The sequence below is a fragment of the Chelonoidis abingdonii genome, chromosome 23 (genome assembly GCF_003597395.2).
Source record: "Chelonoidis abingdonii isolate Lonesome George chromosome 23, CheloAbing_2.0, whole genome shotgun sequence".
NCBI lineage: Eukaryota > Metazoa > Chordata > Testudines > Testudinidae > Chelonoidis > Chelonoidis abingdonii.
The window spans coordinates 10,596,062-10,623,258 of NC_133791.1; the positions used below are offsets into that span (position 1 = coordinate 10,596,062).

Sequence of the window (27,197 nt, forward strand, 5' to 3'; positions counted from 1 at the left end):
TCTGGTAAAGAAGTGGACGTTTCTTCCCCCAAAGGGCCACCATTGAACTGGTGTACATCTCACACAGGCAAGGCTGCGCCAAAGTCCCTCAAGTGGGTGATCTGTGTGACATTGCTGTGATCACTCACACCTTCTGATGTGCCCGGACTCCACAGTGAGGAACATTGCGGAAAGCGCTCTGCAGGATGCCATCAAGAAGCGAATCGCCAGGACCCTATCCAACCAAGATATTGCCACCTGCCTGAGTGGCTTCTTGGAAGGCAAATTGGGAAGAGATGGGAGAGACTTGGCTTCGCTCTGGACTCGTGCCCACAACACTACACAACAACTGGAGAAGCGTATTGGCTGCCCCTGGACATGGTGCGAGGAACGCCAGGAGGTGGAAATCCGGGTGCCACTGGTGAATAATACATATCACACTATCATCACTCTGAGAGCTAGAACCATGCTGGAGAGGACTCTGAAGGATGCCATCTGCTGCCAATATGTGGAAAACCTGAAATGGAAGCTGGACCAGGGCAAGACGTTCGTGGTGACATGCAAGTAGGACGCCAGCAACCACTTCCTCCCCAGCGGCAGCTTCATCCAATTTGCCGACTGGAGGTTTATCCACAGGGCCTGGCTCAACTGCGTCCCACTGAATGGAGCCATCCACCACGGGAATTGGGACAAGCGATGCAGGAAGTGTGGCTATGACAATGAGATGCTACCCCACCTCCTGTGTATCTCCAAGCCCCATGAGAGAGCTTGCCAGTTGCAATACAGCACCATCAAAGATCGCCTGGCCAGAGCCATTCCGCCACCCCTGGGGAAGGTTGCCATAAACTTAGCCATCCCTGGAACCAACAGCCAACTGCAACTGGACATCATCATCACCAACGAGGACCAGAAGAAGATCATCATGGTGGACATCCCAGTGCCATTAGATAACAGGACCCTGGCCTTCCACGATGCCTGAGCTCAAAAGGTAGAGAAATATGCCCCTCTGGCCAAAACCTTGAGAGTTAAGGGTTACCAGGTCCAGACACACGCACTGATGGTTGGAGCCTTAGGCACATGGGATCCCAATAAGAGCAAGTGCTGAGAGAATGCGCAATCGGTCAATGCTACGCTTAGCTGATACGGCAACTCATGGTGTTGGCTGCCATCAGGTGGCTGAGGGACATCTATATAGAACACATCACCGGACATTGGCAATACCAGGAGGGATGCAGATGAGAATTGCAGTCAGAAAAGTAACGAATATTTTCCTCATGGATTGTATCTTCTAAATGGACAACCCACCTAATTCTCAGTCTCCTCTCATTTATATATGTGCTTTCCGTAACCAAATCTCTGTACAATTTTTCATGAGTGATGTACCCAAGTATTTGGATTCTAATATCTGAACTGTATTGTTAAATCTATTCACCTAAATTTGGGTTCTTGTCGATTATGTACTCTCTGTATCATATGACTTTTAAAAAAACTAACTTTGTATATGTGAAAAGAACAAGTAGACTAACATGGCTACCACTCTGAAATTTGTATATGTGGATAATTAAGCACTATACCTAGATGTACAGACACTCTTTTCCCAACCTATGTATTATATATATTTTTTTGACATTAGCTTTCATAACATTTTTAAATTATGTGTGCACCTAAGTGTTTCCAGGATTGGGGCCCAATTCAAAAGTTCCCCTGCTTCGCAGATTCCAAAAGGAAACAGCTGGCGAAGAAGCCCTCTTGAAAAACCTGCTGGAGAAGATTGGGTTTACAGTATGCCCCGGAGATCAACCAGCTCAAGCTATTTCAGACCACAGGTGTGCGGGCAGATTCCAAAGATGAGGAAGATACAAGGAGTCATCACAGAGGACCTTCCTGGCTACTCTCAGTTGCATCCAAAGTTGCTCTAGTTTGATCACGGCATCTGCAAGAGGTGTTTCAAGCAGGTGAGCCCCAGGCCATTTAAGGCTCTATTGATCAAAACCAACACCTTTAAACTTCACCTGGGAGCCACTGGGTAGCCAGTGCAGGTCACAAAACATTGGTGTCGTGTGTTTATGGTGAAGGACTCTATTTAACAAACAAGCTGCCACTCTGTGCACTAGCTTCAGGATTTACAATATTGCTCCATGCTGAGCACTTGCAGTAGCAGGTAGATTTGTGGGGTTTTCTTAAATCAATAAGGAACAGGGCAGAGGAGACCTTCTAACAAATTGCTCCAGCAGAGGTTAATACTTGTATAGTGCGGCGCAAACACTAATCCTTACAACACCCTCTGGGAGGAGGACAATACTAATTCACCTACCTTACAGATGGGGGAAATGGGGAGACACAGGTTAACATGACTTGCAGGGCCACATAGTAAGCATGGATAAAATCTGGATTAGAACTCAAGAGTTCTTGGCTCCCAGTCCTATGTTTGTCCACTGGTCTGTGTACGCTCTGATAAGAAAAAGGTCTTTCTATTTCCTGAGTAGTGTCTAAACACAGCACTGATCTGAAGAACAGGAAAATGCTTTGCAAGAATTCATGTACCTGGTAACAAAATTATTAGCTGGAACTTTATTGAATGCTGGGTGACCCTGGGCAAGTCACTTCCTTTCTCTGTGCCTTAGTTTCTCAATATTTAAAATGGCGGTAAATGATATTGGCTTCCTTTGTAAAGTGCTTTGAGATCAACTGATGAGAAACGCTATGTAAGAGTAAAGTGTTAGCAAATGCTCGACAGTGTGAACAAGGGGCTTCCAATCTGGTCCTCTCACAAATTATCCTTCATTGTAGCCTTGGCTGTGCTTGTAGCAGTTTTTGTCCCAGTCTGTGTTTTCTGGAGTTACACTATTGATCATTCTTAATTTTCCCCAACAATTGTTTGGTCTAGGAATGCTGAGTTCAGGTTTCTCTTTCTGGTTGAGTTTTGGGAGTCGTGCACGTAAACTAGATTGTTGGGTTGCTGACAGCTTCTTTAGAATAAAGTCACTGTGTACTGGGGCAGACATTAAGTATGAATGTCAAGGTCTTTGCAAATATAGAAAGTGGGAGGTAAAAAGAGAGAAGCACAAATGTTGAGCCTAGCAACCCAGACATTTTTAAATCATTTGTAGCTACAATAAATAAACAAATATGCTTATGCAGTCATAGGTGTTGGAACTAGTAGCACCCCCCAGCTTCAAGTTGTTTCCATTATATACAGGGTTTACGGTTCGGTTCAATGTCTCTCAGCACCCTCACTATACAAATTGTTCCAGCCCCCCCTGTATGTAGGTACATAGGGGTTCCCATCAGTTCTTGTTCATAACTGCTTACTAGCTGTTTTGTGGCCCTTCTGGCACTGATGAGAATTCTTCACATCATAGGAAAGATCCACTTCTGTTGTGATCACATGTTTCTGCTGCCCGTAATACGTAGGTGAGGGTGGAGAGAGTAGATGATACTTTTAGCTATCAAACCTTTCTGATTCAGGACTGCTTTCTCTTTCCTAATGAAGAAAAAATGGATTGAGAACCCCTTTTATTTTAATTTTACAAGCGGCTGAAGCAATAAAAGCTGTGTATCTTGTCCTGAGAACTAAAGTTTTGCAACTGGATACATGAAAGTAATTTTAACCAGTACAGTGTCTTGGTGGACACGATAGCTGTAACCTTTACGTTTAAAACTCTGGTCTGGCTGCATATTCATAATTCAGTACTGCAAAGTTTTGGCTTTGTTTGTATAGCTGTTTAAGGTTGTTGCCTTTTTTTCCTTTTCCCAGATGTAGGAGTATGAGACACTCTGGGAATACTAGAAAGTATTTCCTTTATGCACAGCAGGCTATTTTCAGCTGTCTTCCCAGGAAACAGAACATTACAGGGAAAGATGATGCAAGGAAACCTCAGGTAGAGGACAATCAGCTGATCAGAACAAGATGTTAATGCACTGAAGTACTTACTGGAGCTGACCTGCAGAGTATTGATATTATGAACAGAATTTGCTCAACCTACTGAAGTCCAGAGATTTGTTCTGCTAGATAGTGTTATGTTTAAAATCATGCTGGTAACGTTGCCCTGAGCGGTTAAAGCTGATGATGCAGGTACTAACTCATGCTGTGTATCAAAAGGTTACACACTTTACTCCAGGAAGTACTTACACTTAAATGGTAGAGGCTGCATACGTGTCTGAGGTTCCTGAATTAACAGCAGGATGGAAGGGCAATTCATGTGTGGGAACAGGGCAGGATGGCAAGGAGGAGGTAGCTAGTGGTTGGAGGAGAATGGCCACCTGTCTGAGAAGGTTAGGAGACAGGATAACAAGAGATGTCACTCATTATAGGAATCTTAATGTTCTCATGTCAGGGTCCTGAGGGCTGTGGTAGCACACATACTCACGTAAAACCCTAGGCCTTTATTTAGTACAGCTTGCTTCTAAAAATAATCCTAGCATCGGATACCCTTTTCATATTGGGCAATCTGTTGGCTGTAAGTAGTTAACTTTGTTTTTATCATGCATATGAAATAAACAAGATGTAGTTAGATGTTTGGCATGGTGCCATGTGGGCTATTCCTGGTTCTAAGGCAGACTTCCTGTGTGAATTTGGGCAAGTCATTTAATCGCTCAATGCTTCAGTTTCCCCATCTGTAAAATAGAGAGAATGCTGCCTTTCTCTCACCCATTGTCTGTCTTGTACATTTAGATTTGTTAGCTTATTTGGGCAGGGCAAGTTTTACAGTCCCTGTATGATGGGGCCCTGATCCCAGTCTGCGTGCTACTGTAATATAAATAATTAAAGCATAACATTGCGGTTTTACGTTTAACAGCACGAAAGCGCAGATTAGGCAGCAAGTGCTCATGCTCTGTGCACTGCCATCCATTTGCTTCAAGATGCAATTCAGAGTTTTGGCTGCAGTCCTAACGCCCTGAATGAATAGGGACCCCAGTAGCCAAGATTGCCTTTCGCCTACCACCCTATTGTAAGGTCTGAAATTCTCTGATAGCTGATGACTTGCCAGGAACAGTGAGAGGGCTTCCTCTGCTCCCATTGCAGCCTGCCAGAATCCTCAGAGTATTGCCGCGCATATAAACTCTGGGTTTTTTTTAAAATATTTATATAACCGGATGCTGGTGAGACTGATGTGGGTGACACATTGCAAAGATGGTGGTTATGAAGCTCTGTCTTCTTTGAATGGCTTTACATATAATTTTGTGTAGCTCCAATTTCCCCCCCCCGTAATAGCACCTAGCAGTTAAGATGCTCTATAAAAAGAAAGCCGGGAAAGAAGATTGTATGACTAAAGCATCTGTCCCATTATTTATGTAAATAGGAAATGATGACATTCTTTGGTGAAAGCAGAAATGTACTACTGTGCTTATATAATCTTTCATTTCAAAGGGAATTCATTAATCACCTTGGTTCCTGCTGTCAGATGATAAATCCTTTAAGATGAGGGTGTAGACAGGCTGAGTCAAGTTCTCCTCTCACTTACACCATTGATGTCAGCAGAGTCACTTGTGATTTGCATTACCATAAGTGAAGGTAGAATCTGGTTTGTTGTGCCGGTGTTGGATCCAGGCATTCAGGAGCAGAGGAAGGACTTGAGGTAACTGTCAGATCCATGCTCAGAATGCAATTCCAGCCCCAAACTATCTTAAAGTCTGTACTCTGGGAGCGGACGAAGGTTTTGTTGTGAAGGGTTTTCCCTGCCCAGGGCCCTAGTCCCTTCCCCCTCCACTCTCTTTGTGTTCAGGTGAGCACATGGACAGCATGAGCTGTGCGTGCTGCATTGAGGAAGATGTGCTAAAGCCTTGCACTCCAAAGTTGTATTTGCAGAGCAGATAGCTAATGTCAGCCCCAGGTTCTGTACACAAAGCGCTGATAACAGCCAGGCTGCTTGTTCAAAGTCAGTCTTTTGTTTCAGCTCTTCTGGAAATGTAGCTCAGCCTCCATCCAGGCAACAGAATTTCAACTGCTGTGTGTGCTCCGAGCTTCCTAAGCGGCTTCAGTGCTTTATTCTACAGCCAAGGTCAAAATCAAGTGGATTAAAATGGCTGGAGGCAAAGTTGTTTCTCAGAATGCCTGTTACTGTAAAATGCATGGATTGCCACTAGTTTAGGATAAACTCTTTCTGTTTGTGATAGGAAGGAGCAAGAATCAAGAAGTTGAAGGAAAACACACTTGACTGAAGTTATTACTCATAGTTAAAGGCTCTAAAGTTTTCAAATTTTCACGGGGGGGCTGTATGCATAGGGGAGAATTATTAATGGTAAAGGGAGGAGGTATCTTACAACATATCCAGCAAATGCAAACAATAATGGGGAAAATGGAATTAAAGTATCCTCTTCCCTTCCAAATAATCCTGGATGTTGTGATCATCTTTACAGTAAGGCCTAGTCTACTCTTAAAAGTTTTGCTGTCAAAACCCCTGTAGTGCAGATAGATGCAGCTTATACAAGCAAAAAGAAATGCTTTTGCCCTTTTAGTTTATATCAGTTCAGCAAGCAAAATTAGCTCTACCACCAAAAGCACATTTATGGGCAACTTTTCTCAAATGCGGTCACCAGGGGATTTTTCTACAACCACAACAGCCTCCTGGATGGAGATTGGGCGGGGGGAGAAGTAGCCCCTCCCTGCAGCACCCGGCTGTTGCTCCTGGCTGCCCTGCCGTTTGCTGGCACCACCAGCAGCGTATTAGCGGCCCTGCACCACGCAGCCTCCTGGGGGCTTCGGGCAGTGCCTCTGCAGACATGTGGGCCAGTGTGTGTGTGTGCAGTGGACTTCGGGCTTCAGACCCTGGGCTAGCTCTGGGCTTCAGCCCGGGGCAGTGGGGCTTCGGGTTGGAAAAATTGTCAGGGCGGCCACCAGCAGGGGTTGGTGGCCGCACTCTGAGGCCACCAAAAAAAATTGTTCAGTGAATCCTTGCTAGGTAGGGGCGTGCGCAATAGGGGGCAAGCAGGGGCACAGATTCTCTCCACCACCACCCCCAGTCAGCAGGGGCACAGAACTCCTCTGGCACCGGGGTGGGGAGAGTGAGCTCCACTGGCCCTGGGGCAGGACTAGGGGAGAAGAGGAAGCTCCACTGATGGGGGCCGGGGAGGGAGAGGAGCCAGCTTCTCCAGCCTCGGAGAGCACAGAAAGTGCCCCTCCAAAAGCGACCAAATTTTTATTCTTGTGCACACCCCTAACACTAGGGCATTTGCGTGGATAGAAATGTCAGAGAAAATCACCCCTAACCAGCCTGGCTATAGCAGCAAAAGTTCCTAGTGTAGACCTGTCTCAGAGGGGTAGCTAGCTGTGTTAGTCTGGATCTTGTAAAAAGCGACAGAGTCCTGTGGCACCTTATAGACTAACAGACGTACCCACAAAAGCTTATGCTCCAGTACGTCTGTTAGTCTATAAGGTGCCTCAGGACTCTTTATCGCTAGTGTAGACCTGGCATTAGACTTTACTCTGGTGCTTCTGAATTTTGCCAGCAAGTTCCTTGTAACTCTAGCAGGCACTGCTTTGTCTGCGTGTAAGATGGGCAGTTTTTTGCTTCCTTCTAATGGAAAACACCTAAATTGCAATTTCACCATAAGATCCACTGAATTAAATGGTGGTCTCCAAAGAGAATCTCATAAATGTTATCACTTCAAGAAATGCTAAGATGCTTGTGTAAACAAGCTTCCTTCCATAGAGTTTAGCTGTGGAAGATCTCTCCTATTTAAGTTATAGAAAGCTGAAGTTGTCAATGTGGCCCTTCTACATCCTAGCTAGCTCCTATAATAACATCTTGTAGCACTCTTCTTCAGTAGATCTCAAAGCACTTTACAAGGTAAGCAACATCTCCATTTTACAGATGGGGAAACTGAGGCACAGAGGGGTGATGAGTCTTGACCGAGGGCACTCAGCCAGTGGAAGAGATGAGAATAGAACCTAGCTCTTTTGAGTCTTAGTTCAGCGCTCTATCCACTTGGTCATACTGCCTCTGTTGATTGCTGCTTTACTGATAAGGGTTAATTCTAGAGCAAAGAGCTCCATCTAGCATGATTGCAAGAAGCAGCATGTAGGTAAGGTGAGGTGCAACACACTAGTCCCTTGTGGCAGCTTGGGAACTGCTTCATACAGCCAGTGGAATTGGTCTGTCTGCAAGATGTATAGCTTCCTGAATCTCCATCTCCCTCCTCCCCCTCATACCCAAAGTCACTCATATAGCAGTAGAACCTCTCTGAGCCACAGACTTGCATATTGTCCTAACCAGAAGCCTTGCCCCACTTCGCAGTAAAGATGTTATAGCAGAGTGGTGGTGGGAGCTTACTGGAAAGGTTACACGTGTTTCTGGAGCTTTACACAATATGTATTATGGGGGGGAAGAACAGTTGCTAACATGCAGTGAACTGTTAGGATAAATCACTGTAAACAACATTTGTCAAAATAAATGAACCAGCTACATCTTGCAATCAACTATCCTTGTTTTTCAGTCACATATGTTTGTTTTAAAGTGCATTAATTTTCAGAGGGTTTCCCCATCGGTAGTGTGAGTTAGCGTTGTTCATTGCTCAATGTATACACAGTAGATGCTAGTCCCTTAGGGCAGTGGTTCTCAGCATGGGGTCTGGGGCCCTCTGGGGGCGGGGGGGCATGAGCAGGTTTCAGGGGGGGTCTGCCAAGCAGGGATGATATTAGATTGTCTGGGTCCCCTGGGGGCGGGGGGGCATGAGCAGGTTTCAGGGGTCTGCCAAGCAGGGATGACATTAGACTTTCTGGGGCCCATGACAGAAAGCCAAAGGCCCGCCGCATGGGGCTGTAGCCCAGGGCCCTGAACCCTGCCACCCAGGGCTGAAGTTGAAGCCTGAGCAACTTAACTTCACATGGCCCTCTGTGATATGGGGCCCAGGGCAGTTGCCCTGCTTGCTACCCACTAATACTGGTCCTGGCTTTTATATGCAGAAAACCAGTTGCTGTGGCATAAGTGGGCTGTGGAGTTTTTATAGCATGTTGGGGGGCTCAGGTTGAGAACCCCCCCCGATCTAGGGTATTTGTGCATTGCAGCTAAGCCCAGACTCTGATTCAGGTTGAGCCCCTCCTTTTGTCCACACACACAAATCAGTCCAACTCCTGTCAGCAAGCACTCAGGACCTAGGAGCCTGCTAGGGCTTCGGGCTTTAACCCACCCCCTTATCATTTTGCATTGTGGATGCAGCTCAAGCTGTAGACCCAAGTCAGAATGTCTATGTAATGCAGGATGGACGCACATTAGCATGGCTGAGATACCCTGGTCCAGCAATTGTAAACCCAGGTGTACAATACAGTGAGGATGCTCAAGCACAGGCTTGGAAACACTGATCCACCAACCTGGATCCCACTGATGTGGATTTATGATGCAGTGTAGACACACTTTTTAAGGGCTTGTCTGCTCAGGGACAATCGAGAGAATTTCACACCTTTAATTGACTTGGAATTAAGAGTGCATTAGTTACAGCACATTAATCCCTGGGTGGACACCCATTCAGAATTTAAGTGGCCTTAATTAGGTTTTGTTCACTAGTGAATTAAACTAAATTGAGAAAAGGTCACTTTAATTCTGAATGAGTGTGTCCACTCAGGGATTTAATGTAGTTTAACAAATCCACTTTAAATTCACACTATTAGTTAATTCAGATGAATTTTCCTTTGTCCCCAAGTAAACAAGTCTCCTCTATACCATTTGCTAACAGGAAGAAACTGTTAGTCAAAAAAGGAAGAACAGTAGTAAAGCAGGAATTGGGTTTTGTCAGCATGCAGATAACAGTGGGAAAAGAAGCGTTGAACAACAAGAGCAGCAACCATAGCACATGATGTTACAGTTGAGAAAACAATAGAGAAACTGAAATAAAACCAAATGTTTTTATTACACTTTTTTGTTTTGATTCTTTCTATCAGGTGGCAACAGTTTGTGTCAAGGACAAGATTTTCTTGACTCTTGTGAATAGGAGCTAATGCACAGGCTTGGAATCCATGGTGTGTTGTGTTTTTTTGTTTATTTTTTTTAGTAAACGTGTTATAGTTTTGTTAGTATATAAATTACATATGAGCTTCCCAGATCAGGGTCAAGACCCATTTGATTTGACCACATAGCTTGTCCTTTTGACCCCGGTCTTGTTCTCAAATATTAGCTAGTTCTTCAGGGCAACTGATTAACTTGGAGGTCTGAGATTCCTCCACCTACCACTTCTCAAAAGAGAGCATATAAAGGGCTTTTTAAAACTTGACTGACTGAAGGAGAGAGGGCTTTGTCACATCATTTTCTGCACAAGGCCTCCCAGTCCACTACAGTTGCTATTTTTTACATCTCTAACTAGGCTTTCTTCATGTAAGAATTCCCCAAGGATCTGAATCTAGAGTCTTGTTTATAATAGGGCTAGTGATGCACTAAAAACTGGAATTACCCCCACTCCATTCAAGAAAACCAAATTCTCTTGCACAGTTAAGATCAGGTGACCTGGACAAACAGGAACAGAGAAGGTGGGACGAACAGCTGATCAGTTGCTATTGATTTGGGTGTTTCACTGACCTTCAGAACCCTCGTACCACTGGTAACTTATCCAAGCATTGAGTAGAAGATAATTGACTAAATTTTTTGGGGACAAGGAAGAAGTTGGTGCTCCTGAATCTCTTTCTGAACCCTCCTCTTTTGCCCTATGCCAAAAGTTCCCCTCTCCCGATACTGACATAAACACAACTGTAACTCTTCCTTGCAGTGGGTGAAGGGAGGGGAAAGGACTTCGCTTGTTACATATGGTGGTGGTTTGATGTGACATTCTTTTGCTGACCCTGTACTCTTGTTTGCATTGTGCCCTACAGGTGCGGGGGTACAGTTGGTGCCATTGTTACATGTCCTTTAGAAGTAATAAAGACCAGGCTCCAGTCTTCAAGGCTAGCGTTCCAGACTGTCTACTATCCTCAAGTCCAGTTGGGGACGATCAGTGGCGAAGGAATGGTCAGGCCGACATCTGTATCACCTGGACTTCTCCGGGTTCTAAAGTGAGTACAGCTCTTGGCATTCGTAGCATCCTGTGCAACCAATGGACTTGACTCTGGTTTCGTTGGCACTGGTTTTACACTTGAATGGTGTCATTCTGGATTCACACTGGTGTGAGATGGGAATTGGGCCTTATGTATTCAGCAGCAACTGAAAAGTTGAATTAACCTCTGTTTCCACAAGATGTATTTTTACCTTTTTGAATTTTCAAAGGAACTTTATTTAAAATTCCACTGAGAAGTTTTCCAAAGAGTATTGGTTTGGTTTTTAAATAGACTTATTGGCTCTAAGCTTTCTGGTAAGTATTAAGCCTCAAGGATCAAGAGTCGGTAGTATTCTTTTGCCAAGTGATATGTATGCCAGCTTGCAGGAGCAGTACTAAAAATATGCCTTTCCTCCATAGCATTCTCTGTAGCTCAGAACATGTGGATTCTCGTCCTGTTCATCCTTTGGATTTCTCGTGTTTCTTAGTCTTTCGCACGTGAGCAGTGCGATGGGCAAGTCCTGCTGGCTAGGCCCTTGTCTTGGCAGTGTGACCGAGACTGAATAAGCCACGGAGACAGAACTCCTCCCTCATCTCTGGAGCCAGTGTCAGTCCTTCTAGTTTAGAGTCGGAGCAGCATGGGAGAAAATCCTTTCATTGTAGCTGTCCGTGCTGTGTACCTGTTCTGGGGACTGTGGGCTCCAAGACTTGTCACTCTAACTGGGGTCTGCCCGTCCCGTTTCAGGGACCCTGGTCCCTTTTGATGGGCTGTACCCCCCTTTCTAAGGTTTTGTAGGAATTCCTCCTGCCTGTGTGAGTGGGTGTTGAGTTGCTTTGATGGGCAGAATCCATCAACGCCGGTCATCAAATAGGCTGGGGCCTTGGCCTAAAACTCACTTTAAAACACAACAAAACAAAATAAAACCCCAAGAGCCCATCAAGAGGTGAAGAAGAGATGAGTGTAAAGGCCATAACGTGTGGTGTTTTTGTTTAATAATATTGCTGTGGTCCCAACTAACCTCTGATGACCCCCTCTATGCTGCAGGGTGAAGGGGTGTGTAACACGCTGCTGTTCTGGGTTTGCACGGCAGTAGCGCAGTGGTGTACACTTGGGATTGCTTTTCAAAGCAATCTATCCCTGCCTTTCTTTTAAGGCTCAGATCCTGCCAAAAACTGCAGAATTGGCAGCTTCAAGCCTGAGCTTTTCCAGTGGCTCCCCGGCTGCCAGGTATCCTGTTCCCAGCCTCTTTGAAAAAATTGATTGATAAACTAACAATCCATTTTCTACCTTCAGAACAAGCTTCCTATCTTTCATGTTTGCCACATCATTCATGCACATCCCCCTTCTTGCATTCCTAGCTACGTGCTTCGAATTAGATGAGACCTGGTTTCTGTCCAAGAACCTGAACTGATGCAAACAGGATCCAAATGATGTAATCTTAGCTCAGTACCTGGAGGTTGGAAGGTCTAGGGTGATCTTTTGAATGTGGAGGTCTTTCTGGTACAGGTAGGATGCTGGTGAATGCGTGTAAATGAGGGCTTCTATGCACCGTTGTTATGAAAGGTGCTGATTGTGACATTCCACCCTAGAACTCATGGGGGAGGAGAAGGAAAAGGAAGGAGACAGTGTCTTTCACAAAAGCAGTCCAGCTAGAAAACATGGCATGAACAGTCCTCAGACAGTCCTATTCTTTCCTCCTCCTCGTGCTATTTCTGACTGAATGAGCAGTTGTCTGTCTGCTACTAATGTGTGGTTTCAGCCAGTGCACGTTACATGGTCATTCCCGTATAAATCCTCAGATGGGAGTTTGAACTCCCCCTGCATGTCCCTGTTGGAAAATTGCCAGTGTTTGTCAGATGCCTCTGCAGTTCGTTCAGCCGTTTGTTCGGCCTAATCTTTTCGTGACATATATTCAACAAAAGAAGATGAGATCTAAGGCAAAGCAGTGCGCCTGAGCTAGCGGTTTTGTATAGCCTAACCAATAACCCTGAGACCCAGGGCTAGGTCTCTGCTGCTGCATTTCTGAAGAAAGCAAAGTCAAAGTCTAATCTGCACCAAGTTTGTGCATTTTTGCAAATAAATATTTGCACTTTATTTTAGTGCCACGATTTTTTGGTTTTTATTGAGAATAAACCTCCACCCTCCCAAAAAAACCACACAACAAAACAAAACAAGCCAGCAAAACACATTGATTTATGTAATACTGATAAATTTGGCACATTGCCTGGTGAAACGGCAAGAATTACATAAAAATACAGTGGCAATCAAGTCCTCTGCAGAACTGTGTAGCATGCATCACATCACACCTTGAATCCTGTATTCTAGATAAGCAATTCTTCTCCCCCCTGCACATCCTCCAAATGCCAAGCACTCCCTTTATAACATTTTTTTGTCAGATTGCTGAGTCTAGAGCAGTACACGATGGAAAACCAAGGTAATCAGAGCAAATCAGTGCATTTTGGATGCATCTAACTCCCCTCCCTCCTGTGACACAAAGCAATCCTGATTAAAAGGGAGTCCAGTAAAACCATTTCAAGGTAACCAGCTCTCGTGATAGGGTTCACCCACTCTCATTTTCAGGGTTCTTTTTGGGGAGATAGGAAGTTGGATAAAACTGGGACAGCCTTTTACCATCCTTATCGACTCATTAAAGTCAGTGTTTGTGGTCTTGATTCATTTGATCTCATTTTATTTCAGCAACTTCTCAAACTCAGTCACTTGCCTGACTCCTTTTCCAGATATCTGTGAAGCAGTCTTGCAACTCAATCATACTGTTTGTCTTTCACAGACAATAAATTCTTCGGTGTCTATAATGATTGATTTTATGTAGGACCTCAGTGCACCCCGCTAAAGTGATCGTGTACCCTTGCTGCTGGCTCTTAATTCCCAGTTTGATGAAATCAGACCCCCTTGATGCTGCAGTTAACCACGACTTCGTGTAAATAGGCACCTTCTCCAAGGAATGTGTAAATGCCTTGCATGCGGCCACCAAAGAAGGTTTTCAGAGATCACATTTGAAGTGTGTTTCTTGTAGATAGAACTGCACTTTACTTCCAAGATAAATTGCCTTCTCTACAGCTATATTGGATGAAGCAGTCTAGCAGGAGCATGGACTTGTTCAACATTTTTCTTAGTTATTTCGTTGGAGTCACACTGTTCAGAACCTGATTCTTCATGATTAAGGCTACGTTGAGGTCACAGAAGTCATGGAATCCGTGACTTCCAGAGATCTCCATGACATTCTCTGCTTCAGCCCCAGGGGCCTCGGGACTGGAGCTGGTAGCCAGCAGCCAGGGCAGGGTTCCAGCAACAGGTGACAGCCTCGCATGGAGGAGTGCAGAGGGGAGGGGCCCGCCTTGGGCAAGCAGCTGGGGGTGTCATTTTCTCTTTGGGAAATATGGTCATCCTGCAGCTCCCAGCCACTGTGGGTGAGAAGGGGCCTCCTTGCAGCTTCCAGCTGCCACAGGCAGAGGGGGTGGTACCCCACAACTCCTAGCCACCACAGTGGCGGGGGAAACCATGGCGCCGCAGCAGCAAAAGTCAGACAGGTCACGGCTTCTGTGAAACTTTGTTGTCTGTGACTTTTACTAAAAATAACCATGACAAAATCTTAGCCTTATTCATGATTGATTCTTCAGTGAAGATGCTGTATTAATAGCTTTCGCCTCAAGCAAGCCTTCTAGAGGAGGTAATGACATTTCTGGGCTCCTCTTACTGATGTCTCAGTGCGCTCCAGGCTGCAGAATACTAGGGGTTTGGGGCATAGACTGTCTTATTTTTATTGTTGTAGGTGCTGTGCAAACACAGAACCACCTCAGTGGGGCCCATACCCTGGCCCGTGACTGGAGCTCCTAAATTCCACTACAATACAGATAATAAATAGTGCTGCTGGTGGCGATCCCTCCTGCTGCTGTGAACTTGAAACCTTAAAGCAGGATGAAGAGCAAAATTGGGTCTTTTGCATTAATTCCTTCTGCCCTTCTCTCCTGCAACTACTGAGCTGGGGGTGGGTGAACTAGGTGCTTTAAGGAGTATCAGTAATTCCACTGAAAGGGAAAAAGCCTCCAGAGGCCTCTCTGTCAAATTGCTCCCAGGGAGTTGTGTATTGGCTATGAAAACACTGACTGTTAAGGCTAGAAAGAAAATAAATGCCCTGGACAGACCAGGTTAAACTTGCCTGTGGAACCTTTCAGAATCGAAAATGTTCCCAGAAGGGCAAGCTGCTTATGCGTAAACCAGATTTTGGTGAGTCACCTCAGCTGGGAGCCACAGTCGTGACTATTAAAGTGACAAAGAACAAGCAGTCCCTGGATCTGTTTCCTAGGAGACACTTAGCCTCTGAGTTTACACAGAATATTCGGCTCCGCTTTGGGGATGCGTTTCAGAAGCTTTCTAATGAGCTTGTTTTTGGGCTCTGCAGCAAACGTTGCCAGCAGCATTAATGACCTGGCAAGTAAACTTTGCCAAATGGGAGATTAACACCAAAAGAACGGGCATGTGTGAAGGACCTTTGGAAGCAGGAACTATTAGAATTTCCCCACATGTTTTTCACATAAAGATTTTTTTTAATAGGTGGGCTGCTACTGCCTTGCAGGCTGCCATACTGAAATCCAAAGCCACTCCATGGCAATATAGGTGGCTTTTGCTATGGGTGAAATATGATCCATGGATACCTACTAGGGCTCAAGCATTATTTTCTTATTTGTAAATGTTCCTTTGTTCCAAGGCTTATTGCTTGGAATCGAACTCTCCACTAGGGATGCTGTTGAGCCAAAGGTGTACAAAACTTACAGGGTCGCGAGGGGGCCATCCAAATCATTTACCTTTTTTTATATTGGTGCCAGCTCATCTCACCCATTTGGGTTTAAACCATGGGAGGGGAAAAATGACACTCGGATCAGTCCAAATTTTTGACCCTTCAGCAGTTTTGCTAACTCTCACTATATTTGGTGTCTGTCTTAAAGCTCTAGCTCTTGGAGTCTAGTGATTGTGACAATCTCAGCTTTCATTTTAGAAAAATACATTTCTAGCCATCATAATCGCAAAGAAAAGCTTGAAAACGTGATTCAGGTGTAACCTAAAGGTTCAAAACCCGGAAGACAAAGAAAATGAATCCAAACACTTTTTTTAAAATCTCATGAGTTTTAAGGCAAATTTAGGCTCTGCAATATCAAACACATGATTTTTTTCAGTGCTCGGAATTGACAATACTGTAACTGCAGTGTTCTGTGCTTCCGCTTAGGAGGCCTAAACCAGAATGTGTAATGCCTGGTCAGACTAGACTCCCAGCTGCATAATGGGGGTTATGTGCTTTCCCTTGGAAGGAGGAATATGTAGGTTCCTCCTTCTGGAAACTAGTCCTTAACCCCGCCCCTGCCCCATGCTCAGACCATGTGTTCTTCTCCTATCCGCCTTTGTCCCCCACAAAACATTCTCATGATCATCCAAAAAGAGTGTGGAGGGCAGTTTCACTCTAGTCTGTATCTCCCCATTCCTTCCATTTGGGGAAAACTGCATGGTTCTCTGATTCTCACGGGGACCGAGCTATCCCTGCATCAGTGACTCCAGACTAGGAAAGGGTCCGAAGCTCAGTCTCACTCCCACACAGCCTCCTATGCTCGTTAGCCCCCACTGGTGACCCATTTGAAGGGGTGCACCGTTTAGCAAGGCCTCTCAACCCCACACACCTTTGCTTCTCAATGAAATCTCCACTTCTGCTCAAAAGCAACCCCCCCGAAGGAATAGCTGTGAGAGAATGAACACTTTCTTTTTGTCTTTCAGAACTTGACTTATCTTGTGATCTCCATTAACTTTAATAACCCCATTCCAATAGCTTTCAAGCAATTGAGCTATTAAGCTGCTCTCATATGACACACATGCAGATTTGTCTGTAATACCCCTAAGTTCTATTGCATTAGCTTGCTTTCTCAAGCCAATAGCTAAATCAGCCAGCTTTCTGCCAAAGAGCACGGCCTGATCGCTGATAGGTTTGTTCTTTAATACTGTGTTAGCTTTTACCACAGCTCTCCTGATCTGTGACTGATGGTTATTGTCTACCAGGAGAGGTAGTCAACGATCTTGCGTTTTGTTTTTTTAGGTCAATTTTGGAGAAAGAAGGACCAAAGTCACTCTTCCGAGGATTGGGTCCAAACTTGGTTGGAGTGGCGCCATCAAGGTAAAGATCTTAAAGGGTTCAGTTCATATTAATAAAAAAGTCCATTTTAAGGCTGTGGCACAAAGATTGTACTATGCATATTAGAAATCCTCTGTTTTTATTAAACTAGATTAAAAAATGCCCAGATGGTTCATTAATGAACTCACTGCTGGCAACTGATAAGAGCACCTAGTCTAGTAGACAGGAGACCTGAGTTCTAAAATTCCAGCTCTGTCACAGATGTACTCAGTGATATGGGACAAGTTGCTTAACTTCTGTATACCCATCTGTGAAATGGGGCTACTGAAGCTTTTTTCCTTTTGTACAGGAACTGCAGATCTATGGGTGAGAAAAGTGCCATGCAAGTGTGACACAAATAAATAGATTAAATTCAAGCCATTGTTTTTGAGGTTTGCAAATCAAAGCTGAGTGTGAATTATTTGTATTTAGTACTTGCCTAGCACTTTTTAATTCCTTGTCTGTTTCCTTCTCCTTCTCCCTGGGAAAAGGTGTACCAGCAGACCGAAAGCAAGCGCCTAAAAGTCTGGCTTTTTCTGGCATTTTTATTGGCTTCTGTACATTTTTTTCCTGTGTGTGTATCCAGGCTGCTCCTGATGATCTTTGCTTTTCGTTATCAGTTTCACACACTGCTTTCACATAACTGATCTGCAGAGAGGGAGATGGGTGGAGTATTGCATTGTTCTATTAGTACAAGACCATTTTTTGTAAGTATATACACTGAACCAGCTATTTAAATGAATATCAGCAATAGGTGACTTGCTGGGCATAAACTGGGAAAATAGAAATATGGGGGTGCAAAAAAATCTGCAGACTTGCATTAACACATTATTTAGGACTGCCCTGGGAGTATCTGAAAGTACTGTTGAAATATGGAGTAAATTTCACGGCACCCCCAGGAAGATGGCATCTAGGGAGAAGGGTGCAGATTGGTTAAGCAACTTACCTAGAGTCACTCAGTGTGCTCGTGGCAGAGCTGGGGTTTGAAGCTAGCCATCCTAGCAGCTGGGAGCATGCCTCTCAAGCCTGGGCAGCGGGAGACATTCCCAGGTGCACTGTAGATGTACCCTCTGATTCCTCAGTCCTGTGCTTTGTGTGCAAGACTACACGACTTCCCATTCAGGATTTAATTAATCAACCTCATGAGGCCGTAGGCTCAACCTGATGGCGTTTTCTTTGTCTGTGTGTGTAATGCAGTAACTGTTCGACACTGCATCTGATGAATTGCAAAACTTCTGTTTGGGGGGAAATTGGAAAACCAAAAGGGGGAAAACGACGGACGTGGGGAACCCTGACTGTTCAAACTAGCCACAGTTTCAAGCACCTCTGCACTGCTCTACAGATAAAACTGATCAATGGCCTCCATTAACGCTTTCCAGCATAGCAATTTCATTTGTGTTGTATTTCATCTGTGTTGATACACTGAATGATTTATCTCCCAGATAGAAAGACCAACAAGAAAGTGGGGGATAGAATCTGGCACGCACAGAGCCCTGGCATGGGGGGAAAGAATGGGGACCCTAGCATAGGGGAAATGGGGAGCACACTACATCTTGTGGAGGGGAAATTGGCGGATCCTAGTTTTGGGGGATAGGGGTGTACACAGACCCCCTGCCAACACTCTGAACCCCTGGTGGAGGGGGTAGGAGGAATGAGGGGCAGAGCTTCTGCCAAGGGAGGAATGGGGGGGGACCCTCAGAGGCCCTGGTTGCAGGGGGAGATTGAGAGGGAGGAATGGGGGCAGGCAGGGCCACTGGCATTGAGGTGAATGAAGAACATGGGCATTAGAGCCCTACACTTAAGGGAGCAGTCGGGACGTTGCAGGGAGTCCCTGAAATAGCGTGGGTGGAATGGAGGAATGCAAGGAGTCCCTGATGTGCACAATGAGCTTGGTCCACAGACGCTATGAATTGCATGATGCCCTAGTGGTTGTACAGGCAGGTGTCCTGGTGTAGGTTGGCAGGCTGGGTCTTTGCAGACAGAAACAATAATGGTGTGGCCCTGCTGAGATCTACCTCATTGGTCTGGACTATGGGAGGAAAGCAGTGACTGGTTTAAACAGCATGTGTGTAGATTATCCTCTGTAGCGAGTTCTTCTCTTCTTCCTGGCACAGGGCGGTCTACTTTGCATGTTACTCCAAAGCCAAGGAGCGATTTAATGGCATTTTTGTGCCCAACAGCAACATTGTGCACATTTGCTCAGCAGGCTCTGCAGGTATGTTATCACATGGAGGGTGTCCCTTTGTCTCCCAGGCTGTCTTGCCATAGTACAAAGCTGCCCAGCCATTCTGCTTCCAGAAACAGGTTATCTGTGTTGATCCTACTTTAGAATTCGTCACACACCATTTCCGTTCCACTCCCAAGAACCTCTCTTTATAGAGGGCAATGAAGAAGTTTTATCTATCAGATACTTAATTCTTTCAACATGCTACTCTGTATGGTGTAGATGCCATCCAGGGCTGCCTCAAGCATATTTCCCAGCTAAAGCAGAGGAAAATGTTGGTAATGAAGCATAAAACAGGGAATGATTTTTGTATTAGTACCCTGCACAATGGCGCCTGATCTGACTGATACCTCTGTATGCTGCCATAATTCAAAAATGCCCCCATCTTTCTGAAAATGTTCATTCGGTCTCCCTGGGTTTGTGCACCTGCTGTGTTGCTGGGTGTCGCCATGGAGATGGGCATTCTTCTGAAGAAACCTTTATCCAGCAAATGATCTCCATAAAAGATTGAGATCAGGAGAGGTGGCTGAGTTCATGAAACCATGATGTTGGGAAGGGCACCTCCTAAGGAATCAAAGTTCAGGGATTGTTGAAAATCAACTCTACCAGACCGGAAATGTCCAGTTCTCTTCAAAACAGGGAGACAACTTGGCAAGCTCCTCTAAGGATTCTTAAGGAACCCCTCTAGTTCTGCAAAGAAGTTAATGTTCATGCAGAGGCTTAGTGGAAAACCTTATTTCTGCAGCTCTCCACTTATATAACTGAGTATCAGTTTCAACCAGGGAGGAATTAATTCCAAACAAGGGTTGTTTTTACCAGTTGTATAACATAGTTGTGGGAAGCTTTGACAAGGACACTTTCCAAATCACCGTAAAGCATTTTTTGAGGGGGGAGGTAACTAGAACTCTAGAGGAGCCTGCCAGGCGAATACCCACAAAAGATTTGTACATGCTGTAGTCACCCCACATAAAGAAATGCCTAACAACTGGCATACCGCAGAGGGTCCAATATATCTCAAATTCTGAAGCGTGCTGGATGGGTTACCCAGTGGAACAAGGAATTTAAGCTGGGATTTTCAAATAAGCCTGTGGGGCTTTCCAAGGGAGTTAGGCACACAACTCCCTTAGGCCTGCTGTGTAAACATAGTTACACAAGTAAAACAATCTTGGGGGGGGGGGGGTGGAGGAGTTGTATTTACTGAAATACTTACACTGGTATAGCACCTAGTGTAGGCAAAATTATGCCAATATAAAAATGTCTTGTTCTGGACTAGTTTATTCTCCTTCCTATACGGGAATAAGATTTATCAGTATGAACACTTTTTTGTACTGGTATAAATGCATCCCACTAGGGGGCTTGTAGTGCTAGACTATACCGGAATAGTTCAAGCAGTATAGCTAGTGTATAGACAGGGTCTTAGGCTCCTTTGACAATCCTAGTCCTAAAGAAATTTTACCCTGTGTTTATAGACCAAGCACTGCAGTTCTTGAGCAATGACCAGCAATGTCATCGTCCCTTCCACTGGGGAAAGAAACCATTTGCATGTTATAATTATAAGTGCCTTTCAAACTGAGACTTCAGGGGTGGGAAGAAGTGAAGTTACAGTATCAAGTGAGTGTGCTAGTGCTGAAGTATATTTCATCTTGCTTATGTAAGAGCCTTTTTACTACGGAGAACTTTGCCTAGCTTTCTTCTGAAAATAAGTTGGCCATTTGCAGACCAGAAGGAGGATGTTTTAATGATGCTCCTGTGAAAAATAAGGAAATGTGCAATTTAATGGAAATTAGCCAATTCCCAAACATAATGGTTTTCAGACCAATTATTCTTTTTAGTCTCTCTTTTTGTCCGTGTTGGAAAGATACTTTGCTATTCTGGGAAAACTTACTGCAGGATGACTGCACCAGCTTACTCAGACCTGTGTCACCGAACTGCCCATTAAAAACCATTCTCAAATTATCTCAAGCATGGATGGGTTCAGTTAAGGAGATGGCTCAACAGCACCACCTAGAGTCTTGGACTATCTGATATGGATGATTTGTCCATGGATTTCCCTGCATCTCTAAGGACAAGTTAATAAATTATTCTAAAATCCATCAATAAATATTAAATCTCATAGAAGGCTGTTTACAGTAACATGGGCTACATAATCATACCATTCCTTAGTGCTTCACAAAGTCCTATGGTAGAGAGAATAAATACCTCACAAGGGGAACTTCCTTTGATTCTGTAGCAATGTGTTGGTTCCAAACTGACTACTTCCCTCCCTACACTTCCTGTTCTGAAATCTAAATAGAAACTCGCCTATGGGACTACAGAGCATTAAAGCTTAACAATTGTCATGGTTATTGCAGCAACCAATTCCTCTTAATTATGCTGGTTTTTTTGTGTTTCTCTTTCAGCTTTTGTCACAAATTCCCTGATGAACCCTATATGGATGGTGAAAACCAGAATGCAGCTGGAACGGAAGTAAGTGACTGAGAGAAACTGGTGCCATCTTAGTTAAGAGGGGCTCCAAAACACACACTCTCGCCCCGCCATCTGTGGCTCTGGCATCCCTGACAGAGCGCTTTTTCTGTTCCCTGTCCCATTCAACCCCCATACCGTTCAAGTCACCATCTGGTTAGATGACCAGGGTACAGCATAAGCCTATCAGTGTTGTACCTTAATTGGACAAGAGGAATCACTACTGAGGAGCGGAAGGATGGTCCAGTTGGTGCTAGCTTGGGACTCAAGACCCACTTTCAGTTCCCAGCTCCACCCCCGACTTCCTGTGTGGCCTTGGACAAGTCGCTTAGTCTTTCTCTCTGCCTCAGTTCCCCATTTTCCCCACTTCACACACAGTGGTGGTGTTGAACCTAAAAACATGAAAGATTGTGAGGCACATGGATACTGTGGTAATGGGGGTCACATAAGTACCGAAGTCAGAGACTCAGGCAGGGCTCAACGAGGAAAAGGTCAGGACTGAGGATCCAATCTGTGTCCCCTATATGATAATACAAGGCACTAACATGGACTCTAAATCATACAGAAGTGGGTTTTATATTCTCTTCAGCTAGTTCAATAATGCAGGACCCTCCATAACTGCCCGTTAGCTAGGTTCTGAACAATGTAAAGTTTTTTAAACTCCTATAATTGAGGCTGTTGAATTTCCTAGAACACTATAATGACAATAAAAGGGTCCCCTTCAGGGGTTTAAAGTCCTTTGGCTCCCCTTCAATACTCTATTACTCTCAACCATATGTCCTAGAGAGAAGGAGAGTCGTATGTAAAAATTCTAGTAATAGCTTCAGTCACTAGTGAAAAGCTATGAGGGATTATACCACAGCGAGAGCTCTGCTATAGTTAAGGTTACATTAATAATGTGACTCTTTAAAATGGCCATTTTTTTTCCTGGGGATATGCTGGATGATCAGAAAGATCCTTAAAATACCAAGATTACTCACCAAGAAGTACTTGAAAATATGTTGGTTTACGCAGCTTATAAATTATTTAAAAAGCCAAACTCCAGTAAGTCACTAGGTGGCACCTTTGAACTAAATGCTGCTTGTTACCTGAAGAATCATTCCAAGGTACAGACCTTTGTCTCTGGCTCTGCCACAACTAGACAGGAAGGAAATTGCTTTTTCAATAAAAAGCAATACTCCTTCCATAGTCCTGTTATTAACGCACTAAACTATGACAGGGGAGCCAGGACTGGAGCTGGAAAGATTAGCACAAGCCTGTATTAGCTAATTGGAAAAGCTACATATGCACACTTAGCATTACAGTCTAGCTACTGGCATTTGAAATGTGATTACAATGCCAAAAGCAATGAAAGGAACATTACAAGTCTCTGCATGGCATTCCTAGAAAATTCCTGCAGCTACACTTAGCAGAGAACCATTCTTGTTTCTCCTGGGTCACTTTTCATTTGTAAGGTCCATGAAGATTTTTTGAACCTCTGAGTGTTTTGCCTTGTTCTAACCATGTTTTAATTTGCTCCCTTTAGAGTCAGGGGTTCAAAACCGATGAATGCTTTGCAGTGTGCTAGATACGTTTACCAGACAGAAGGGGTCCGTGGTTTTTACAGGGGCCTGACAGCCTCCTATGCTGGGATTTCGGAGACCATTATCTGCTTTGCTATTTATGAAAGTTTAAAGAAGTACCTGAAAGATGTCCAGCTGCCCCCTTCCCCTACTAATGGGACCAAGCGGAACTCCACAAACTTTTTTGGACTGATGTTTGCTGCTGGTGTTTCTAAGGGCTGTGCCTCCTGTATTGCTTATCCGCATGGTATGTTAAACTCTCCATTTACCGGCACAGTAGAACAGCTGTTGATTTTAGTCTGTATCAATCTATGGCTGACAGTGCTGTAATATTGTTATTAATCTGGATGTCTACAGATGCCATGTTACTGAAGGGACTGTCTATCCACCCAGATCTTCAGCATTGTTCCCATTACCCCTTGCTAGCTAAACAGCTAATTGCTGTGACTTCCTGAAGGAGGTTTGCTACAGAAAGCTAACTCTCTTCTCCCTCCCTTCCTGCTTCTCACTAGTAGCTTCTTCCAGCTCCTCACAGGTCTTTGGAGCGAGTGTGTTTAATTTTTATTACCTCCAGTCATTTATGCAGCACTCAAAGTGAGCTAAGTGTTTTCCAGAACAAGCAGGCGGCTGTTTCTGTCCTGAAGAGATGCAAGGAGGGAGAAAGGGCTGGGGAATGACATGGTTGTGGCATTTTGGATTATGCATGTTGTCATGGTTAAATAGGTGCCCATCCCACCTCTTGTAGGCAGCTCAGCAGAGGGGTTTAGCAGGGATTTGGCCAAGCCATCACCCTCCTCTCAGACAATGAAAATTGCTGGGCATTCCACACAGAAGTGGTAGCATAGAGAAAGCTGCTGAAGTGAGAGATGGAAACAGGGCAATGAGACTGGCTCTAAAATGCCAATGATTCTCTTTTCCTTATCCAGCAGTATTTCTTTACTCCACTGTATGCTGTGCTTTATGGAAGCATCAGTCTGATTCCCTGCACACCTCTCTCTGCCAACTTCTCTCCTTACTTTTAAAATCAAAGCCCTAAATATGGCTGTTAACATGGCTGGAATTCTCAGTCTGATACTCTTAGATGCTACCATGAAAATGCCACTCTGGGCTTTTACCTCATTTTCGGCACCAACTTTTAGGTAATAGATCACATCACAAATGGAAAAGAGCAAGGGGAGAAAAGATCATGAAATCTGATTCACCAAACCCTTGACTAATTCTATTCCAGGCCTTCCTCTTCCTTTTTAAGTTGTCCTCAGTACCTTGTTTAATGGATGCAGGTACATACAGATTTCATATTGCCATCAATGCTCTGAATCTATAAGAAGCCCTTCTCTACCATAACTCTCCAGGCAGATTATAGGAGGCCAGATTTTCATTGCACCTGTACAGAGACCGTTTCTGACTTCCATCATACCTGAACAGTATATAAATTTATGTGCAAATGAAAAAAATCTAGGGTGACTTGGCCAAAGAGAGCCTGTCTCTTGGAGAAGGCATGTTTTGATTTATACATATTACAAGTGGCTCGTATCTAAGACAGTAGCCATAAAGCTAAACAATCCACCCACCGTGCAGGTCTCCCCCCCGCCCCATCTGATTCCTCTCCAGAGCTGCCCGCCACAGCAGCCCACACAAATTGACGCACCTTGCAAGGTGTTCTGAAGATCAATGGACCCCTGCTATTTTGGAGCAGAGGAGGAAGTTTGTTTCAGAGTTCCGGGCCCCTCACAGAAGCACTGTACTGCAAGCCACCTCTTTTGTTCAATCAGTTGGAATCCAGCCCAAGTGCATCTGTTGATCACAGCTATGGCCTTGAACAACACCATAGCTGTGCCAAATCAAACATGGCTTCCCTCTGTTTCATGGTAAATGCCATCAAGCCACAGCTCACCCCATACGCCAGTTTGAGGGGAACAAAGGCCTACTTAACTGTGTACCCTCTTTCCAAAGCACAGTGTGAGGGAATGTGTGCAGAAACAGAGGAGGTGGTCAGCTGAGTAACAGCCCTCATAAGCAAGCCATCCATTTATTGTGCAATTTGGTGTTTACATGGAAGTGGAAAACCAATTTTAACTTCCTGCCTTGCCTGGCAAGCAGTGCTTGCTGGACTCCAGGGTTTGTAAGTGTAGGTGAGTGGATTATCCAACAGGCATGTCCCTTGTCCAGGGTAACGTTCTGATTGCCTGAGCTATGCAGACTTTCCTAACCTGAGTTTCTGGGCTGAAGGATTTGACTGGAGACACTAACCTAGTGCTGTTTGTTCCCTCCCGCCCCCAGAGGTCATACGGACAAGACTGCGAGAGGAAGGCACAAAATACAAGACTTTCTTTCAGACGGCTCGTCTGGTTGCACGTGAGGAAGGCTACATGGCTTTCTATAGAGGACTCTTTGCGCAGCTCATCAGGCAGATACCAAACACAGCCATTGTGTTGTCCACCTATGAGCTAATTGTGTACCTGTTGGAAGACCGCACTAAGTAGCAGAGCCAGGGAGCATCCTCTGGAAAATAAAAACTGACATTGAGCAAATAGCCATTAAGAGACTGATACAGGTGATGAAGATGGAGAAGAGCTATGAGTCTCTGATCACCTGCTGGACACTTTTTTTTTTCCTTTTGGATTCATGCTTTCTGGAAGGTTTCAATTCATTAACGTTAATAGTTAATTATAACTTTTTAACTTAAGGAGAGATGATTCAGAATTAAACTGCTACTAAATTAAATGATGCTATTTAATTTATGTATGTTTTTGATTGTCCTTTTCTTTAAGCACAGGTATATGTGGTATATATGTATCTGTGCTATTTGAGATACCCCTTGGATTGACAGTCATTAAAACTGTATTGAAGTGGGAGAGGAACTGGTTTGGAGTCTGAAACTGAGACCACCTACTACTGGTGTCACAAAATATCATTTTCCAGGAGTCCTGAGACCTTTCAATGTGCTTCCTGGGTGTAATATTCATCACCCATGTGAGCTTTCAGAATGGGGTCCTGAGCACAATGAGGCAGCTTTGTAACAAGCAACTTGACCAGTATAAAATGTTCATGCCGGAATCTCCGGGATGAGCCACTGTATTGGAAGACATTCCTGTAAAGGTTAAACAAAATAGCTTCCTTGAGAGAAACTTAAACCACACTTGAGAGGGCACCTAATGTAATGTTTGCATCATTTAAATCTTCTCTAATCTATTACTGTCCTCATCTCCAGTGGTGACTTCTTTTCTGAATGGCATGGGGGAGTCAGAACAAATTCTTCAAGGTATGAAGCCAACTCTAGAGCTCCACTTTCTGGTGCAATATCTAGGAGCTAAACAGTTTTAATTGGCCATCAATAATTCTTAATCTGGCTTGCCCCTGAGGAACAATAACTTGGTGATTGGAATGCAGTCATGCACAGCTTACCTCCTCATAACCCTTCCTACCTCACTGGGCTAAGTAAAAACCATATAAAGCTATATAATGAGACTTAAGGAAACCATTTATAAAGTTAAAAATGGAGAGGGACAGATCTCCTACTCCAGTACAACCTGTTGAACTGCTCTCACCTCACTTCATGTAGGTTCAGTAATCTCATGTGCTCCAAAGAGACCAGATTGAATGGTTCCTCCCCCACCACTTTGGTCATCTTTCACCACTAGTCAATGACATACCTCCTGCCTCTCAATTTTAAATTACACATCCTGCATAGCTCTAATCCTTTCATGGGGCTATTGAAATGTGCTTATACTTAAGCAGTCATTTATATGGTAGCACCCAGTGCCCTAGATATCACTCTCCAGGTATAATTGCTGGGTGTTTCTGGATAATTTGGGGGGGACTTAGAGTTACATTTGG

General features: G+C 44.4%; 1 protein-coding gene across 1 annotated transcript; it reads left to right on the plus strand.

Annotated features, from left to right (window-relative positions):
- The first annotated feature begins 1,131 nt into the window (after positions 1-1,131).
- Positions 1,132-26,101, plus strand: SLC25A33 (solute carrier family 25 member 33). The gene is made up of 8 exons (XM_075060397.1): positions 1,132-1,151; positions 1,836-1,934; positions 10,778-10,957; positions 17,037-17,114; positions 19,226-19,326; positions 21,735-21,801; positions 23,324-23,607; positions 25,641-26,101. The coding sequence occupies exons 1-8, from the start codon at positions 1,132-1,134 to the stop codon at positions 25,841-25,843; spliced, it is 1,032 nt and encodes a 343-aa protein (XP_074916498.1). The 3' UTR covers positions 25,844-26,101.
- Positions 26,102-27,197: the final 1,096 nt, after the last annotated feature.

What these genes read in the sequence shown, in the direction of transcription:
- SLC25A33 (XM_075060397.1), top strand. Translation starts at nt 1,132, where the DNA reads ATGGTGTTGGCTGCCATCAG. An exon ending in GCAAGAGGTGTTTCAAGCAG is followed by an intron (nt 1,935 to 10,777) that starts GTGAGCCCCAGG and finishes TGTGCCCTACAG; the next exon opens with GTGCGGGGGTACAGTTGGTG. An exon ending in CTGTATTGCTTATCCGCATG is followed by an intron (nt 23,608 to 25,640) that starts GTATGTTAAACT and finishes TCCCGCCCCCAG; the next exon opens with AGGTCATACGGACAAGACTG.